We start from the raw sequence: 20,783 nt of genomic DNA, 5'->3' as shown, positions 1-20,783 counted from the left end.
CACAAAAAAGCCTGTGATTAAGGCTGATATGGTTTATTCAGGGTTGATACCAATTATTAGTAATCAAGGATATTTGGAGTCGTTATATTTGCATGAAAAATGCAAATGTTCGTGTCAAAATCTTAGAATAACACAACCTCCAACAGAAAATATAATGAAATACCTTTGGTTCAAATAGCACTTCTTTGAGCTTTTATATTTCAGTTTTTATTGATTATTAATCGCTGTTGGACGACACATTGATCAAGACCACAGATTTGTGACTACAGGTGGAGTTTAGAGCCAAAGTTGCATGTTTTTAAATTCATTTATTTATCAGAAATCTCTTTCAGATGAAAAAGTATCGATACCGATCATCGCAAAAAGGCTGAATTGGATCCAATTTTCAGCCAGATTGATAACTGAATGTCAAAAGTTGTTAACAAATGCGAAGAAGAGCTTTAAATTTAAGTGTAGTTGCATTACTTTTTTTTAATGAACATGTATTATTATTTCCCCAATGCGCCCTTTTTCTTCAAAATCTGTGCACCTAAACCTGCTCTGTGTCATTCCATGTATAACTGTGGAGCATAAACTCCACTTCATGTCGTTAAAAACTCCAACAACAGGACCTGAGCTTTCTTATTGGTGGCTACAGTTCTGTTTCCAGACTTCTGCCCACATTTTTTCCCCAGCAGATTAAATATTAAACAGGGAACTGAATGGAAATTTGTTGTGATTATCACACGAGTTTCCCCTCTAACCATCGTTTCCATCGCCGGTCAGATTTATTTACTAGATACAGTAGAAGAAGACGTTCCAGGGAGGTGATATTGAGTGGCTTTGTTTGTGCACAGCGGCTTCGCTCCACAGATCGTGCCCGACATAATGACAGCGAGATTAAGTCTAGCGTGAAATGAAATAAAAATCACTTTTAGCCCGGTGTCAAGATGGTGTCGAAGCATTGGAAGGAACATTTGATTTCCTTCAAAGTTGAATCTGCACCTGTGGAGGGGAAAAAAAGCAGGAAATAGATGTTAGATTCCAGATTAGATGAATAAAATTCCCCGTTTAGGTCCACTAACTCCCCGTTTCCTCACAGTTACTCCTATTTTCATGTTCCCGCTCTCCTCTGTAGCCTCGAGCTGGTGGTTTTTTTTCTGTCTCAGCGCAGCACTTAAGTCTCCTCCTGTGTGTTCAGCCTGTAATGAGGGCTGCCAGCTGTGGCTCAGCATCAGGCGTGTGCACATAAACACACATGCACATGCACACACACACACGCACACACACATATGTACACACACAAACACTCAAGGACCTGCCACAGTATGTCGCTTCTCCACTTGTAGGTAAAAGCAGATATAAACAGCATATGATGTAATGACACACACGTGACCGGCCAGTGTGTTGTGTTATGTTGTGTTATGTTGTGTTCTTGTGTTGTCGTGTTGTTTTCTTGTGTGTTGTGTTGTGTTGTGTTGGCGCAGGCAAAACCATTATTTTTGCTGGTGCTGAGACACTTTCCTCTGTCACTGTTAATTAATGTGATATTGTTTTAGACCAGGGGTGTCAAACATGCGGCCTGCGGACCAAAACGGGCCCTCCAGAGGGTCCAATCCGGCCCATGGGACGATTTTAAAAAGTGTAAAAAGTATAGACAAGACATTAACTGCACATTGTAAATTGTAGAACTATAAATTTAAAATAATTCCTAGACCATGACAAGTTGTTTTGATCATAAAGTAAAATACTAGATTGTTCATTGTTCTTTTGTCGATTTGTGTCTCGTTTCTGTCATATTTTGTCTTGTTTTTGCTGTTTTTTTGTCTTTTTTAAAAGTAAAATTCTATGTCTTTCAGTGCCAGATACCTGTGACTGAATGTTTTGTACCTTTCTAGATAAACTGTGATCTGTAAATTGTAATGTTTAAATTATAAACTGAGGCCTCTGTTGTGTATTTGTGTTTTTACAGACTAACACCCTACCACAGTGTAGATAAATTCTTTTAATATTTATTCTTGTGTTTATTTACAGGATCTTGGCCACGGTGGGTTCCGACTTTGACCTGAGGACGCTGCGAGCTGTTCGAGTGCTGAGACCCCTGAAGCTGGTGTCAGGAATCCCCAGTAAGTAAATCAGTCAACATGTGGAGATGTTAGGATTTTAAGAAGAAATCAGACTACAGACAGAGAGACTTTTACAAACTGCCAGGGAGTGAAAATGAGAAAAAAGGGGAGGATTTCATGCATATATTTTTCCCATCATTTGTATGCATTTATGTGCTTTAATACATTTACTTTCTCTGTCCTTCATGTGCAGTAGTATCCTATAATTTCTCCCATCTACCTCCGTATCTCAGGTCTCCAAGTGGTGTTGAAGTCCATCATGAAGGCCATGGTTCCTCTGCTGCAGATCGGCCTGCTGCTCTTCTTCGCCATCGTCATGTTCGCCATCATCGGCGTGGAGTTCTACATGGGGAAGTTCCACACCACCTGCTTCAAGATCGACACCGGTGAGAGCAGCCGCTCGGCTTTGTGGATTGTCAGAAGCTTTTATTTTTTCTCCCCTTTTTGCTCGGCTGTGTGTTCCAACATTTGTCACAGATGAGAACATAACACAGCATTGCATATTTGTGTCGGCGTGCATTAATGTTTCATAGATGTGTATGAACTCATAGCTGCAAACAAGCAGAATTCCTGACGGCCATTTTTCACGTGTTGATTTTGATGAATGGAGTTCTCTCTGCGTTCGGACTCTGATTGATGATTTCTGCTGTAACTCGATAGAGATGCTTTCGTTCTCGGCCTCCCGATTGAACGCTAACTCAGATTGAGGTTAATGAGGTTGTAATTTACTAGTTGCATTCCTCTAATGTATCAGAAATGTGAACTAATGAGGAGAGCGTCTGCTTTATGCACTGCCATTCAAAAGTCTGGGGTCAGCCAGGCAATTTCATGCTTTCTATGAAAACTCACACTCTTATTCATGTGCTAACATAATTGTACAAGGGTTTTCTAATCATCAATGAGCCTTTCAACACCATTAGCTAGCACAATGTAGCATTAGAACAAAGGAGTGATGGTTGCTGGAAATGTTCCTCTGTACCTCTATGTAGATATTCCATTAAAAATCAGCTGTTTCCAGCTAGAATAGTCATTTACCATATTAACTATGTCTAGACTGGATTTCTGATTCATCTAATGTGATCTTCATTGAAAAAAAAATGCTTTTCTTTCAAAAATAACCACATTTCTAAGTGACGCCAAACTTTTGAACGCTAGTGTATATTTTTAAGCTTTATTTCAATACATGCAATCATATTTAACATTTTCCGATACGTACTACAGAGTTTCAGGCTTTAGCATTTCATTCTAGAGGCCTTTGTATTTTATCATTGTTTGTATGAAAGTCAAATCTTGAAATTTGACTGTTTAAACGTCTGCATGAGTGAATTGAATTGCACATTAATACAGTTAAAATGCAGATGCATCTGGAAAATCTGCAAAAAACAACATTTCGGACACACTTCATGTTACAAGTCCTGAAATTTCATAGAAAGTTTCCATGTTTTTCATTACTAATTAATCAAACAGTAACGAATGGTCATTTCCTTCTCTTTGACTTAATTCTGATTTAAAATGCAGTAGGCAAAATTCTGGAAAAGGCAAAAAACAAGCAACCAGTGTCACAAAAGTCAAGCATGATATTCAGCAAATGTAGAGCATAAAGTTCACAGTAATCAATTATTATTAACTTGGGTTTAAGTGCTCCTTTGTGTGTATTTCTGTTCTTTTGGATTCAAGCTAATTTAACTAAATGAACTACTTTGACAGTTCATGTAATTCTAGAAGCCTTATTCACCTATTTATTTGTTAAATTATATGTATGCATGTAGTTTACAACTAAAGAGAAGAAATACTGCATGACAATATGAGTGTTTAACTGGCTAAAAGATAGTTAATAGACAGGAAGATAAGATAAAATTAGTCTTTATTAATTCTACCGCAGAGAGGATAGTGCAAAAATGTAGGAAACTTCAATAGAAAATACAAATAAAGAAAAAATATACATAAATACTGTTGCTATTATCCAGATTCTTCCATATGTGCTAACTCAGATGTTGCACAGATACATCTGGATCCAGAAAATACCAAAATTGCACATATTTGTATAGTTTCAAACAACGATATTGCGCAGATTCTTCCATAAACAGAAATACTCATATAAAAACTATTGATTTTGTCTTTATTGGACAGATTTTTGTACTTGTGTATGCAGAGATATTAAAGAAAGCAAAGGTTATACTGCTGGAAAAATATGAAAATATGGCAATTTTAATCGTAATTAATGTCCAACGAAGTTACACCTGTATGTGAAATCCTTTGTTTTTTTGTTTTTAAAAAATTTTTCAGTAGAGGTACCCTGAATAGTGTCGGCAAACTCATAATGTCATCTTGGTGACAATAAATAATAGGTTAAAAGACTTTTTTCCACAAATAAATACATAGAAATACACAAATACTCGGTTTAATGATTCACAAGTCTGCTAATATATTTTAATACATTTGAAACGGATGGGAAGGCATCAGTTTCTAATGGGGTGAACTTCAAATAAGCATTGCTTCTTGCACACACCACGTTCTTAATTTGCAGCTTCTTCACTGTTTGTTCTATTTCCTTCACGTCGCCCTGATTGAGGCAAAACAGCTGAAAATGTGGGGTGAATAAAGCATAATGTACTGGAGAAAAGTAGTGCGAATAAATCTGAAAAACAGTAAATAAAATGGTTGTCGACACAGTAACGAGACACCAAAATCTGTGTTCCTTTTAATGTGTGGAACTGAAAGGCAGCGAGGAAACAAAAAGTCTCCTCCCATGTGTGAGAGTTAGCACAGCGTCCAAATACGTCTCTGATGCATGAAAGCCTGGCGACTGTTGTGGGTCGTTATTACACTAAAGCATTATAGTAATTATAGAAAACAGTCGGGGTGCTTAGCTGAAATCACCCGTCGTGTAAAGAAGGCTTTATTTCCCCGCTGCTGGTGTCAGATTGAGTGTGAAGGTGCGACTTCGGGGTTGTCGGTGGGGCCGGTTGTAAAATCTGTGTAAACGTGTGTAAAATTTAACCCAGAGTGTGTTTGTAGCCATGTGAGGAGTGGTGATGACTTGCTAATGTGTAGAATATGTGAGTTATTTTCATCAAAGAGCAGCAGCAGGTTTGGATCAAGCTGATCATCATCATTAGACAGTTTGATTGGATTGTTATTTGTTTGTATTGAGTCTTTGTTAGGCATTAGACATCACTGGGTGTACTTTCTAATCTCACGTTTGACTTTTATCTCATGTGTAATGTGGTTTTCTCTGTCGCTGTGGTGGGTCTAAATTAAACCGATGTTTGAATGACAGAATGCCGAAACTTTATTGGACTGATGAAGCAGCAGTGTGACGTCTGTATCATATTTCTGAAAAGGAACTTTGGTTTTGCATTTAATCAGTGTCCCTGCATTTGAGCACGACCTTGACTTCTATTTCTATTGTATGATACTAAATAGTTTCTTGTCCTCTTTAATTCTGCCTTTAGATAAATAATAAACATATTACTGGGAGGAAATAATAGACTTGGACACGGATTGCGGTGGATAATTACCCTTGTGACAGTAAATAGATTGTAAACACAGTCCAAAATGATTTAATATGTTCTGTAAAATCACATTAACAGTATTTACATGACAGCTATTTCCAACGTACATCCCGACATCGCATTTCTAAAACTTTCTAAACTAAACTAATTCACATTTCCATCAGATTTCCTATAAATTTGTTAACTGGCACATGGGATTTGATTTTATCTTGTGACTCTGACAAGCTCACAATACTATAAAAAAAGTTCCTGATGCAACTATTTTGCAAGATACCAACATATGCATTATTTTATTTTCTACTTTTAATGAAGGAAGTGGATTCAGCTGAAGAAAACATTGTCCTATGACGTTCCCGTGTCGTCCGTGGATGCTGAGTCCAGCTGACACAGCACCTGTCAGTGGGAAGGAAAGGACATATTTTACTGGAGTGACACCAGAGGGATGTTGGCTGTGCAATCTGGCGCTGCATATCATCGTTAAAACTTGGCACGGCTCGTGATCGAGCCACTATCCCTTCTGAAACTCTGAGATGCACAAGGCATCTGTTACACTCAGCGTTTTTCTTCTTTATTCCGATCCCCATCTGCTGACACGTGTGCTCAGCCATCATTTAAACAAACTCTGAGCAGCCCTCCGCTCACCACTGTCACGTCTTAAACCCCGAAAACTTAGAGGTGGGAAGAAACATTTTGAAATGCTGAGCTGACTTAAGCTGAAACTGATTTTTTTTTTAACTTCACAGCAGAAATAGATGAAATTTAATCATTCATTGTTGCCACGACTCATTCACTTCATTCAGAAAGACACAACAAATGCTCAGGTGGATATAAAATGTGTGTGTCATCAGGATTGTATTTGTCACAGTGAGTTGTTCAGGTAAAGACCAGCGTCACTGAAATCGTGCCGTGACTCAGACTTTTCGGCCTCGATGGTCCACAGTGTGCTGGCAGCTGTTCGTGCAGCTGTAGCTCTGAGTTTGCTCCGGTAGTTTCCACAAGTTCACTTGACTGCTTCATAGGAAAACACAGAAACTGACTTTTAGTAACTAAAACTGTGGAACCAAGCCTCTAAATAGAAATGTAGAGCAGTTTCAAGTGCATCTAATCTCTTTATTTTCAGTTACATGATATTACAGGGTGTCCCGAAAGTCTGGACACATAGGAAATCTTATTAACTATAATTTTTTTGCCTCCATAGATTAAATATGGCTTTGTCGAAAGAAGAAAGAGTTGAAATGGTACTTCTCAGTGGATGTGAAGGATGGACATTTCAAAAAATAGGGTTCGGGTAAGGGAAGTGATTTTTTTGGGGGCTAGCATGAATTTTAGCCATGACCAATCCTTTAGTTTCGGCTGATGCATTTAGTCGTCCAGAACGGGGTTTGTCCATGACACTGCCTGTTCCTTTCAACTTTTTAACCACCTTTGCCACCATGGAAAGCGAAGTGGAATCCTCCTTGGATGACATGTGTTAAATTCATCTACTATCTTTCGATATGTCCATCCTTCATGTTCTCTGAGAAATACCAGTTTAGCTCTTTCTCCTTTCAACGAAGCCATATTAAATCTGTGGAGGCAAAACAATTACAGTTAGAGTCTATATGTCCAGACTTTAGGGACACCCTGTAGATTTTTGCTAATATTCGATATTTTCCAACTCATTTTGCTTAACAACTGATACCAAAATGTTTAGATATGTTTTCCACCTATTTGCAGAGAACATCAGGTCATTCCTTTAGTGAAATTAGCATATTATCATGCAGATGAAAAACGCTTTTTTCAAATGTACACATCCACTGTCAGTTGTTTGTTTTTTTAAATAAAGTACCTAAACTTAGATGTAAAATTTTCCATATTTATTTTTGTATACAAATGTCAGTTTTTTCACATTTTGGCAGCATAAATAATGGATATCTATCGAAATATATATATTTTTTAATTTTAGCTTAATAAATGAAATACTTTGTTTTTAAATGCCACCTTCAGATGTTTTTGAACAACAGTGAAAGTGTCAAGCTTTTTTTCTAAAACATTTGCTCATATGATTTATTTTTTAACAATTTTTGTTCATTTTATTTTCTTTTTATTTTCTTTTATTTGTTATTTCAGTTGTGTGAAGGGAACTTGCAAAATAAGAATTCCTTGCAAACATAACCTCAAATTTAAATGTGCAAAAAAACATGCTGAAAATCGTTCATTGCATGTTTTTTTTAATTTATTATCTCTGAAAGTTTTTAGTATTTCAAATTAAAATTTAGCAGATCCCATTTTAAATATCCACAGTTGATGACAAAAAAGTTTCAAATAAATCAGAGATGGTTGAGCAGAAGAAACCTGATGATTTGAGGTGGAATAACCCACCAGCAGATCAGTGTTAATTTTGAGCTGATGCTTTCCTTTTATTTCATCACCATCTGGGCAAGGCAAAAAATAGTCAAACCATTCCCAGAGTATACAGAAAATGATGGAAATAACATGTAAAATGTCTTGGTATATCATGATGTTTGTTATTTAAAAGGAGAATGTGACAGCATATTTACCTTCCAGATGTTTGATGGAGCTCAGGTCTTATGTATGTAGATGAGGAGCTGTAACATTTGCTGCTTATGTGCTTCACCTGTGACACCAGCAGCCTTCTGTTGCATTCAGCCGAGCCAAACCACTCGACATCCGCCGGTCGATCATCATACCAACCTTCACCTGTGGTCTCCGGCTTTGTGTAATGACTGACAGAATGAGGCTGCAGCCTGGATCTGCATTACAATGTTAAGAGGTCAATGGTGCTCATTTAGAGGAGTCAGTCAAGGGTGGGGCAGCCGTGAGGGATACCGCCGAGTGTTTCCCTTTAGAAGAGTTACAGGCTTAACTGACAGGGTATATAATGAAGATATGCTGAGCGGTTGAAGATATAGACTCAAAATATGTAGACATTGATGAAGCCTTTTGGGTATTACAATACACATCATCATCATCAGTTGCTTCTTCCGCTTGTTGTACATTGCACATCAACATGAGATATTTTCCCCACAAAGCTGAGTTAAGAGATAAAAGGTCAAGTCCAGTCCATGAGTGGACGTTGTTGAGCCAGCGTTTTGGGTTGTCAACCTTTGTTCCTCTTACTGGCTAACTTTCCTTCGAGACATATACTACCGTTCAAATCTTTGGGGTCACTTAGAAATGTCCTTATTTTTGAAAGAAAATCTTTTTTTTTCAATGAAGATAACATTAAATGAATCACAAATAAAGTCTAGACATTGTTAACGTGGTAAATGACTATTCTAGCTGGAAACAGCTGATTTTTAATGGAATATCTCCATAGAGGTACAGAGGAACATTTCCAGCAACCATCACTCCTGTGTTCTAATGCTACATTGTGTTAGCTAATGGTGCTGAAAGGCTAATTGATGGTTAGAAAACCCTTGTGCACTTATGTTAGCACATGAATGAAATTTAATAACTGATGTGATCGGCTTTGGTTTGGTATTGTTGAGTAGTTCATTGATAGGAGTACGGTTACTGAGACGTCTCATGATGTGGTTCTGAAATCCAGTGAGATTTTGGAGTGATTTTGTTCTCCAAGTAACACAGTCAAGACCGTATAACACAACTGGCATGATCTGAGTGTCAAAAATCTTGTATTTCAGATGATCAGGAACTTGTTTTGATGTTAGGTCTTGTTTACTTTTGTTGAAAGCTGCCCAACCTAAAGCGATGCAATGCTGTACAGCGACCATTTCATTGTTGTTTGATGACAGTTTGTGACCGAGATAGACAAATTCAGTTACTTGTATAATGTGAGTTGGAGATTGGCATTGTTTTTGTCATGCATTTCATTTCTGAGAAGTTGATGTTTAAGCCAACCTCGAGTGCATGTTTGTATAGTACATTCAAAAAAATTTGTAGATCAGACAAACACAATGTACAGGAATAATAAGTGCAGACACAAAACAGAAACCAGCATGTCTTTTCTGTTTGTGTTTCTGTTCTGACCAGGTGAGAGAGCAGCCGACTGGCCCTGTGGTCTCGAGCCTCCAGCCAGAATTTGTCCGAACGGGACCCAGTGCCGAGAATACTGGACCGGACCCAACTTTGGTATCACCAACTTCGACAATATCCTGTTTGCAGTGTTGACGGTATTCCAGTGCATCACCATGGAGGGCTGGGTGGACATCCTCTACAGCGTAAGTCTGTACATACCAAAATCTCTGACTTATTTTATACTATAAGCCTTAAATTCATCTGGTCTGCCTTTTTATCTTCTATACCAACTTTGAACATCTTGCCATCTTTGCTATGCTATTATTTGTTGGGGTTTTAATGGTGACTTTGTCCACTACACACTTAGATCCATAGTAGACTTTGTTGTGGATTGGAGCAGAAAGTCAAAAAATAACCTGCAGGTTCCAGGATTTATCGCTAACCAGAAGGATGTAGTCAACAAATGAGGTTGAAAAGAAGTTTAAAGTTGTGTGGGTTTTTTTTTTTTTTTTTTTTTTTTTTTTTAATTTACCTTTTTCGGCTTTATTCATAGAACAGCAGTGAGAGAGAGACAGGAAAGTGGGAAGAAGAATGGGGGTAGACCTGCAGCAAAGGGCCATGAGCTGGATTTGAACCAATGACTGCTGCGCCGGAACTATAGCCCCTGTTTATGGGTCACTTGCTCAACCTGTTGAGCTCCCATTGGGTTTTTACAGTTAAAAAGGAATGCAAAACAAAGCGAAAGTCACATTACATGTAAACTCTTAGTTGTTAAAGACAAAGATGGAAAAGAGTTTGAATTTTTTGGAACAAATGTACAAAATAACAATAAAGAATGCGCACAAATCTGACATCTTTAGCTGGCAGCAAAACTTCATACATTGTCCTGGTTCAAAGTAAGCTCACCTTCAAAGATAAAACATTTCTTCCTTCATATTTTAAGCATAGTACTAACGAGAACGGTATGAAATGTGTACTTAGTGGACTAGAACCACAAATTCTTACTAAAGTAATTGTAATTGCCACTTTGTTGTCAACAGGTATGCATCTCTATACTAATATTAGACAGTAAAATAGCATGTTTTCCAGAAGAAGACAACAAGCAGTCTAAGAAAACAGTCTAATCCAGACTATTAAAACAATGAATGGCTAAATGTACATGACATTTTTCTGGGTTTTTCAGAGTCAAAATGTCACCACAGGATATAAACTCTTCCTGTGGCAAATCTGTGTTTAATAATTGGATTTCACAAATTGTAACAAAACATAATAAGCCTTTTGTTAATGATGTGTACTTATTTGCATTGAAATGATTGGTTTTAATGACCTCAAGGCGTTTCCTCAGGACAGACTTCACGGCGTTCGTAAAGTTAGCCATGCAGAATCATGTTATTTCTGCCATTAAGCATTTTTGTATGTTTAGCAAATGTTTTGGCCTCTGGGAGCCATTAGCAGCGCTGCAAATTCTTTAAAACATGAATAATTCATTCAGAAGATGATTTATTTCAGCATACATGCTCTTTTTTCGCCAGCCATGTTGTTAACATTCATATGAAGGCGCAGCTCTACACATGTGAGCTGCTTCCCTAGAGTGTTTAGACGACTGTTTTGTTGCTGAAGGGCACATTGACGGTAGCTGGTAATGGAGTGGAGAGCAGTGGAGAGAGTGTATCTGTAGTGATGTTTACTCCACCAAAGAACATGGTGGAGTTATGCAACAATCGGCATTGGTCTGTCTGTCTGTCTGTCTGTCTGCCTGCCTGTCTGTTAGCAACATTACTCAAAAATGGAATAACGGATTTGGATGAAATTTTCTGAGAAGATCAGAAATGGCACAAGGACCAATTGATTCGATTTTGGCAGTGATGCAGTTTATAGTCTTTTTCAACAGATTTGTTAAAGATTTCTGTATCATTGTGAGATAGCAGCACGGTGTCACTGTAACTATGACAGCAATTGAGCACATCAGCTGCTTGCTGATGATCACATGATTATGATCCTACTACAAATCCACTGCTGACAACCACCAACTTTTTAAAGATTTCATTTGTTGGAAATCATACGACTGCGCAGCCTTGGCGGAGTACTACGCTCTCTGAGTGCTTTTCTTATTGTAAATGTGTAAAAGAATACTAAGACTTGTCAATCCAAACTGGAATGTCTTTTCCAGATTTGTGTATCTGTAATTATGTTTTCAAATGTGTAAAAGATCTGCTAGTCTGTATTGAAATTTACATGCAAAGATCTATAAATGCATTCAAAGATATTAACAGATGAAAAGTCAAAGTATTTGGCCACAAACATCAGTCACAAATCAAGCAGACTTCACGACTGGATGTCGTTTTACGTGTGACTTTTGCTACACTTCTGCCAGGAGAGATTTGTATCTCAGGGGTTTCTGTGCCCTGAGCTCAGGCTCACAGGCTCGTACATTCTGGCTGGTACATTGAAACCCTAATTACAGATGCACAAATTTTGAAAAGACATTTGCAGATTCCGGTTTGCACTGACAAATCTCAGTACCCATTTACAAATTCTTTTGCACATTTACAAATCTTACTACAGACACACAGATTGATATATAGACACACAACTCTCCATACACATTTACAAATAGTTTTGCTACAAAAATACCCCACATCCATCCACCGTCATAAATCTGCAAACTTGAGACTATCTCACCTTTGCCTTTCTGTGTCCTGAAATTCAGAAACAGTGAACAAGTGAACAGGGAAAAAGTGTCAGTCTGAGTTCTGCATGGATTGTAATGTAGCAGCAGTGGAGCAGTGGACACTGTACCTGTCCAGAGTTAGTGTACTGTTGAAGAAATTTCACTCTTAGTCCTTCAAAGTTTGCTGTAGTGGGCTGTTTATTGGTATTCCAGCTTATGGTGGGCTTACCAACACAGAGCATGAGTCTGTGAAGGTAAGTCAACCCAGAGCATTTGGAGAGTACCCATTTTATAGGGATGGTCAGAGAGTGGGTCAGAGGGTTCAGAGGGGCCCGTATGTAAATACAAGGGGGAATAGTGGTTAATTTGTGTTTGGTTGCTAATCAGTAACAGGGTAAGACAAAAAAACCCCAAAGAGTAATTGAATCAAATAAACTGGCAAACAGTTGCAAGTGGAAAAGGTGTGACAACAAAAGGTAAGAGGAGGCCTGACAGACAGTAATAAATAACAAAAGATAAAAGAATTGTGGATAACTGTGGGAAATGGAATGAAGATGATTAACACGACCTTTTATATTTGCATTTTATTTGACCGTGCATTGAGAGTAAACATGTTCAGAGAGCAGGACTTAAGGTTGTGTAACTTTGTCTGTCTGGACTCAAAGCAGATCTTGTGTCTTGGACAACTGGGTCACTGGGTTAACCTCCCCAAGCATCACAGGGTTTTAGTGCTTCTTCTCTCTGTTACCAACCCAAACAGTTTTGTTATCTAAATACAGGCACCTCTCTGGTTTATTCAGTGGAGTCAAAAGCATGATATCGCCTCATAAAAACCACTCGATCCTAAAACTCAAACAGAAAGAGAAGATTCCCTAAAGGGTGAGGGCTGTTCAGCCAAGTAGAACTAAAGAACGGAGGAGTGACTGAGCCGGTTCCACAATGACTGACTGACCCAGAATTTCATCTGTTTCATTCTGTTTTCGCAAATTAAAATTACAAGCATCATATTTTGCTCCAGCAGTAACCGCCACATGAAAAAATAGAACACAAAGTTCCACATAAAGACCCAAAAAACATTGAAAGTATGAAGGTTTGAAAGGTTAGTTCTGGTGCAGGGATACTTGAATACAACTTGTGGACTAGCGATGTACAACCTCTATTTTATACAATTATTTTATTTATTACTCAATTCAGGTTACGGTGTAGAGTTTGTCATAAGAAGATAAGTTGGTGTGTTGTTTGTTACAAGCAGTTTTTAACTTTATATGGAGCAAGATTTAAAGTTAAAGTCTTGCGTGCACCGTTAGAAACAGGTGGGAGTGATAGTCTATGAAGAGGAAAGGCCTTATTTATGTGATATACAGCAGGTGAGACAGAAGGCAAAGTCATCCATCCATCCATCCATTACCTATACACCACTTAATCCTCATTAGGGTTGCGGACTATCCCAGCTGACTTAGGGCAAAGTCACCTGGTCACCAGATTAAGAACCATTCTAGGTGACCAGTCTGTCACAAGGCTACATATAGAGACAAACAATCACACTCACATTCACACCTACTGACAGCCTGAACATGTATTTGGACTGTGAGAAGAAGCCAGAGTACCCAGAGAAAACTGACGCATGCACAGGGAGAACATGCAAACTCCTTTGTTTTCAATTGTTAAATCATCGACTGAAAAGGAACTTTAATGCAACAAAATCTGGTCCTGCTTTCTTGACCAGGTAACTGTGTTGCTTTTGAAAATACATTAAATTGAAGGCATCTGACTTTATGAAACACATTCAGGGCAAGTTAATGATTTAATGTAAAGAACTGCTTTACACTCAGGGACAGCTGAACTGAAAAATCATGGAATTTATAGTTTTAACCCTTATTATATAGTCGGTTCCTGGATTATAACTTAACTTGAAATACTTAGTTTGGTCAACTCAACCTGAGAGAAGCCGTTTCTATAACTTAAAATATTATTCCTAAACTTAGAATGTAATGTTTGGAACTTAATACTAAGGGGTTACCCAAAAAAAGCAAAGGGAAGAGAAAGTTGAATGTTATATATCGACTTTAATGCTGAGGTAAATGCAGCTACATGCTCAGTAAATATCTTAACAAAACAAAGAATAGTTTACTTTCCCCCTGTAGTGATTTTATATTTACCCAAACCACCTCATCTGTCTATTATTCATTCAGGTTTTAGCTAATGAGATGCTGCGTTCATTAGCAGCCTTACTGCTTCATTTTTACTTTTAATTATCATTCTTTAATTATATACCCGCCTGTGTTTAATGCACATTTCCTTTCTCTCTACAGTCTTCATTACTGTTGCTGTAAATCCCCTCTGCGCTGTTTATGTCTCCGTTTCTGAACAGAAAATCAGTAGGAATACATAACCTCTACTACAATTTCTCCTCTTATTATGTGCAAGATCCTCTTTTCAATGCATGCAAAGAAAAGAGAAACTCTTCTTACAGGTATGTGTGGCGGGTGACAGAAAATCATTGATCCATTCAACTTATTGCTTTATTATCTGATGCCCACATGTAATCCTGCCTCTCATGTTTCCCCCTTTCTCTTCATTTTCCCTCTTTACTGTGTTTACATCCTCTTTTAATTCCCTCAGCGCGTTTTCCTTTTCCTTTTCGCTGCCTCATTTCTTCTCCCTCTCCTTCATCTTTTCGGTCTCCCAGGAGAGAGCAGCTAACTGGCTCAGAATATGTGAGCCACTTAGCCAGTCATGTTTCCTCCTTTTTTCTTCTCGCTCTTCCTCGTTTCGTGGCAAACATCTCCCGTAGCTTTTTCTGCCTCATTATCCTAAAGCACTGCAGTCCCGCACTGTTGTGATCCAAGAATGCCTTTTCTCTCAGTCGGAACTTTTTTCTTTGTGTTTTCGGTCTTTTGCTTCCAATGGTTTGCTCAAAGTCGGTCCTTTTGATCCGCCGGCTATTTGTACTTGCAGCCTTTTTGTGCGGCTTTTATTGCTCTATTTTACGTCCACCTGTCTAACCAAGTCTTTATCTTTCTACTCATTAATTTAATCTTCTTGTTCTCTGTGGCTTTATTTAGTTCTTTCAGTCTGTTCCTTTGCAAGACGAGACTGATTTAGATGCATGAAAGTCTGTTTTCTTAAGTTGGGAGAGATTTCTGATCATTTATAAGACAATTTCCATGTTGGGAGTGTTTTACTTGGTCTGACTGCTGGTTTTAAGGATTTTATGTGCTCAGTACAAGGTCATTTTTTATTAAAGATTTCATCCGTCGGAAATGATACGACTGAGCATCCCTGAGTATCCCATTGGCTCCTCAGGGTGTCAGCTTTGGAAGTGAAGCGCTGTGATTGGTTGGTAAGACCAAACTGTTGGTGTTGTAAGAAACTGGGTTGGTTGGTTTTTGTCAGTTTGGTAACTTTTGTTTAGGACTTCTTGTAGTCGTATACTCGAGTCTTTTAGATAAGAATTAATGTAGACTGGTAGGTTCACATTGTCTATCCAATTTCTTGTTGGGAGAAGGAGCTGTTTTGTTTTGCTCGCACCATTCAAAGGCAATATTGTATTTATATTATAATGATTCTGCTTATCAGTTCTGATTCTTTGAGTTTCAGGTTTCTAGTTGCTAGAAAAAATCCTGCTTTTGCAATAATACACGATTAATAGTAATAATAATAATAATAATAATAATAATAATAATAATAATAATAATAATAATGATCTAATGTTATATGATATAAACAGCCACACTTGCTTACTTTTAGTGACATTTTCGATGTAAGACTTTTACTGTGTGGTACTTTTACTTCAGTAATGAATCTCAGTGCTTCCTCCACCACTAAATAATGAAATGATTTGAATTAATATAGTTACTATGATTCCTAACCAGTAATGTGATGACTGCATATCGCCTTTAAGGAAATTGGTGATGCACACTAGTGGGTTTGTTGTGTGAAGTGTGTGACACATTTAGCAGCTGCAGTCACAGTAAAGTGTTGCTATACATGCAGTAAAGTTGCTTTAATTGGCTGTATTGAGCCTCAATCAGCAGAATAATCACTAACAGTCTGTATATTGTGTTCGTTGTCACAGAAAAGACACAAAGAGTCCCTGTTTGTGTGATGTTAGTACGGCATTCTCCTGAATTCTTCACCTGCAAATAGCTATTTAAAAACAAATAAATGTTATCAGGGGAAGCACAACGCTGTAACCATACCAACACTAGTCTCTTTTCTGCTTTCGCCCATATTTTAGGATCTACTTTGGTGCTTTAATGTAACAATAATGGAGTCCAATCGGTTCTTTTAAAGTGCTTTGTTGCAGCATTTGTTAAATTAGAGGGATTGTTCCAAGACAATCACACAATTAATGCTGTTCCCCTACTAATTCAGCAGCTCAGTAATAGGTGAGTGGGTAACCGAGAATAATGCTAGAATTATGGTTTATTAAGACAAATGCATTAGGAGACATGAAGACACACTGGCATTAAACTCGCATAATTAATGATGCAGAGAGACACCAATAGATATCTAGCATACAAACGCTACCCTCTTTATGAGCTACTAGCATTGAAATTCAACTTTCTTAATGACTCCGTTGTAATTAGAGTTTTAGAAGTGGTTCTGAGTCTGGTTCATCATTGGAAAGACTGCCATTATTGTGGACTTTTCTCTACAATCCAACAGTGTGGCAGCTGAAGAGTTTTTCTAATTCACCTCAGTCTCATTTTTGCTTATTACCATTTTGTGCCTATTTTTCTATTGCTCTAAACTCCTGAATGCATCTACGTAGGTTTTAATGAAAATGTTGTTGGAACAGATTTAGCCTTCTCCTCCTTATGTGTTACTTTTTATATCAGGACACCTCATTATTAGTATTATTACTTACATAACTGGCCCTGATGAGATGCTTAATAAGCTGACCTTTAAAGAACGACTGTAGCTTTTGGTGCTATTTAGGCCCATTATGATGTTCAGTGCAGCAAAACAGTGTTTTTCTCAGCTGTTTCATTGTACATTTCTCATTTTCTGAGCCTTTTTCTACTCCTGTTGGGCTATTTATTCATATTTAATATACTTATTTTATCCAGTCATCTTTGCAGAATAAGTAGTATATTCGGTTGCTGTTTTTTCCTGTATTTCTTGTGAACTGATGACATGATTCATCTTGACTGACAGCATTCTTAGCCCTGACTTAGACTACTTGAAGTTTCCATCCAAGCAAGGCCAAAATATTCTGCAGCTCCAACAAAGTTTACCCAAAGTTTGTTCTCAACAACAGAAAACAAACAAACTCTCGCAGTGTTGTGTCAGGAGAGCAGAGAGGAAAACCCAACGGTGGAATGAGCCAGGCAGCCAGGAAGAGTTTAAAAGTAGCTTATTGGAAAAAAAAAAAAAAAAAAAACAGGAGCTTGTAGGCAGGTTGGCAGGCAAACAAATCCAGATGGCAAGGCAGAGATTGTGGCCCAGACAGGAGGGAAAATGGTCAAACAGGTAATCTAGGAAAACAGACTGAAAAACAAGGATAGAGGGTTCAGGCAAACTGACAACAACAATCTGGCAAGAAGTGAAAGTGGAGAGCAGGGTTGCAGCAGAGTTGTCTTCTTTGTAGAGGAAGGTTCCGACTGTTTCCAACAATATCAACCAAAGTATCTATGTTGAAACCTTGATAAGAGTTGATAGAGTTCTATAGACTAATGAAAGATGCTTTTCTAATCTCCTTTACCAGGTAATAAACTGATCCATCCTTTAGCAAAGGAAAGAACCTGAAGTCGTCCCACAGTTCCTTTGAAAGCAACCATAGACTGTATATAAACAACCAAGTTGCCATAAAGTTACGTTTGAATACAAGTGAACTGTATTCTTAATCACATTTTAAGGGGAAATGTATTCGCTGCCAGAGTACATTTGTTTGTAGCGTTTCACAAATCTGTTTCTAATCAACGTATCTTTACCACTGATTTTACAGCTTCACTGTTGTTCCCTTTGAGCCAATCAATCTGATGCTAGTTTAGGCATCACCCCGGTAACCCAGCTTCCAACATGTAGTGATAGGGTCGTATTTGAACCCAACCCATGACATTTTTTCTTACCATAACCAAGTAATTTTTAGTGCCTAGCCTTATCCAAGCTTCTAACATGGTGTGATATCTCCCGAAACCAAACGATGTAGTTTCCGTGCTTGAACCGAGCCAGAGAGCAAGTAAAAGTAAACAAGACTTAATTTTGAGACTGATAGTCCATTATGAAGTGCAAATGTAACCCAGTGTTAAAAACGGGAATAAAACTATAAATATTCATGCTTTGAAAAAAATAAATAAATAAAAATATTTTTAAAACATTCAAAGAGAAGTTAATTAAAGATGTTGATAAATAGTTAGAAACACAAGAAACAAATACGTATATTTAAATTAACTTAGGTATTTTGCTTGACAACTTAAACAGCCAATGGCCGTATATCCAATGTCAATATCAGCCAATCAGGTAGGGGTCACCTCTCGTCCTACTCCCGAGCTGTGCGTGCCCTGTACGTGCTTCTCAGACACGCTCGATCCGCGGACCGGGAGGGATCATTTTACGATGGTGGAAAAGCTAACGCGACGGTAGCAGCCTTTTGTGGAGAAATTCGGAGATTTGGTGAGCAGAAACACACTAAAACTTGTGTAAGCATTGAAATATATAAATATAATGACAACTCGTTTGTTAAATTTAAAGACATTGAGAGATTCAAGGCTGTGAACCCTCGTGAGCTGGAATTCCCCTTGCTGCGCGTGGTGCTTAGCATGGTAAGTCCCATTGAGTGTGTGTGTGTGTATGTGCGCGCGCGCGCGCTAATTTAGCATGCTAATCGCCGCTAGCTTAAATGCTAACCTCCTATTGGAACTTCTACTAGCTTTTCTTCAAACAAAATGCATATTGTGAGGCCACACGCCTAACAGTGGGTTTATTTTACCAGATAACAAATGTTACTTGAAGGTTCCTGTGAAAATTATGTTGTGAAGTTGTGAAATGTGCTGTATTTTGTGTTTGTTAGCACTCGTTTTTATTTTCTATGGCGCTAATCTGTGTCAGCACACTGTAGCGAATCTGTGTTAATGTCAAGTGCATTTACCAGCACTTTGCCTAAATTTTGATATATTCGGATACATTTACAAGCCAGTTGTATTTCTATTCCACTTCTAAAGCAGTTTTGGATTAATTTATAGGTGTATTCACCCTATACTGAGCAGAGAAACTAATTACTTAATTACTAAATGTAAATTATTTTAATTTCATTTATTGGTAATTTGGTAATGTAGAAGGTTGATGTTGAATTATAAATTGTTGTACAACGTGGAAAAAGAATGTAGAAACTATTGTAAATCCTTTACAAACAGGGTAACAAGCTATAGACACTGCAGGTCATAGTTTAAGTTGCTTTAGTCTGACCTGTTCCTCAGGTCGGGGTTTTTTTTTTTTTGGGATCGGATTTGGAAATCTTGGGAAGAACCAAGGATCAACTTCCAGTACTGGATGGCGAGCATCAGCCCAAAGAGTCGAACAAACTGGTAGCTTGTAACCCAACTGGTTACAAACACATAACCGTGAACACTGAACTCTCAACAATTGACACTGAAAGACTGAAAAAAAAAAGAACCACTAAAGACAAAAATGACTATTTTTATTTAATTTTATTTATCTTTTATTCTATTTTTTTATTCTGCACAAACCTCTTCACAATTTAAACTTTGCAATTAAATGCAAATTGCCTTCTAATACTGTGTCATCTCCCTTGTTATCGCACACCCTGGGCTCCTGCGCATTTAGAGTCTTCTGGTCTGGCCTATCCTCCTTTCTACTGTAGTACTTTGGTTAAAGGTAACTATACTGCCATACCTAGTACAAAGACAGTACAGAAGCACTTTAAGTGTTACACAAACTCTGTTCCTCTGGGTGAAATTCTGGTTTCTAGTTATGTCCTCCTACCAAACATGGACTTTGTCTGTTTGTTCATTCAAAATGGCTGCTTTTACCACTACAAGACAGGTCACGCTTTACGTTTTTTTTTACAAAGCAAAATTACATTCTCGCTCAAAATGTAATGAGCAATGCAGTTCAGTTGTTTATAAAAACCTTTTAGTCGTTATAAAAGATGAGATTAGTAGTTTTTGTGACATAAATTTCTTCAAAACTCAGAGACAAAAAAGCTTAGGATGTTAAAGATATAGTCAGGATGAATGTGGTGCAAGCCTTGGATGTGAGTTGCAGTCAAAGACTGCCACACCTTCCAGCAGCCGCCCTCGCTTTTGTCCCCATCCTTCAACCACTAGATGGGGTTAACTCAAGAAGAACAGAAATTAATAAAAGGAAAGCCACCATCCTTGCTCTTACAATAATCTTTGGGTCTAAAAAGTGAAGCCAATAACACGACTTAAACCTTTATTCTCTCTGAAGACCAGCAGAAGGTGACTCCTGTACTTATCAAAAAAATTTGATTGTATAGAATTTAATGAAAAAAAACCTACTCCTTGTTTATATCTTCTAAGAGAA

At 37.8% G+C, this 20,783-nt stretch overlaps 1 protein-coding gene across 8 annotated transcripts in view; it reads left to right on the top strand.

The window, feature by feature from the left end:
- cacna1bb (calcium channel, voltage-dependent, N type, alpha 1B subunit, b) overlaps positions 1 to 20,783 on the top strand; it is a 261,236-nt gene that overhangs the window by 97,080 nt on the left and 143,373 nt on the right. For all 8 annotated transcript variants that reach the window (XM_055019128.1, XM_055019127.1, XM_055019126.1 and 5 more), the window contains exons 6-8: positions 2,014 to 2,105; positions 2,339 to 2,491; positions 9,614 to 9,801. In XM_055019128.1, the coding sequence (XP_054875103.1) occupies positions 2,014 to 2,105; positions 2,339 to 2,491; positions 9,614 to 9,801 (433 nt within the window). The remainder of the gene's footprint in view (positions 1 to 2,013; positions 2,106 to 2,338; positions 2,492 to 9,613; positions 9,802 to 20,783) is intronic.

This window comes from Amphiprion ocellaris, chromosome 17 (assembly GCF_022539595.1).
Source record: "Amphiprion ocellaris isolate individual 3 ecotype Okinawa chromosome 17, ASM2253959v1, whole genome shotgun sequence".
Lineage (NCBI taxonomy): Eukaryota > Metazoa > Chordata > Actinopteri > Pomacentridae > Amphiprion > Amphiprion ocellaris.
The sequence above is the reverse complement of the archived record's forward strand: the minus strand, read 5'-3'. Positions and strand labels throughout refer to the sequence as shown.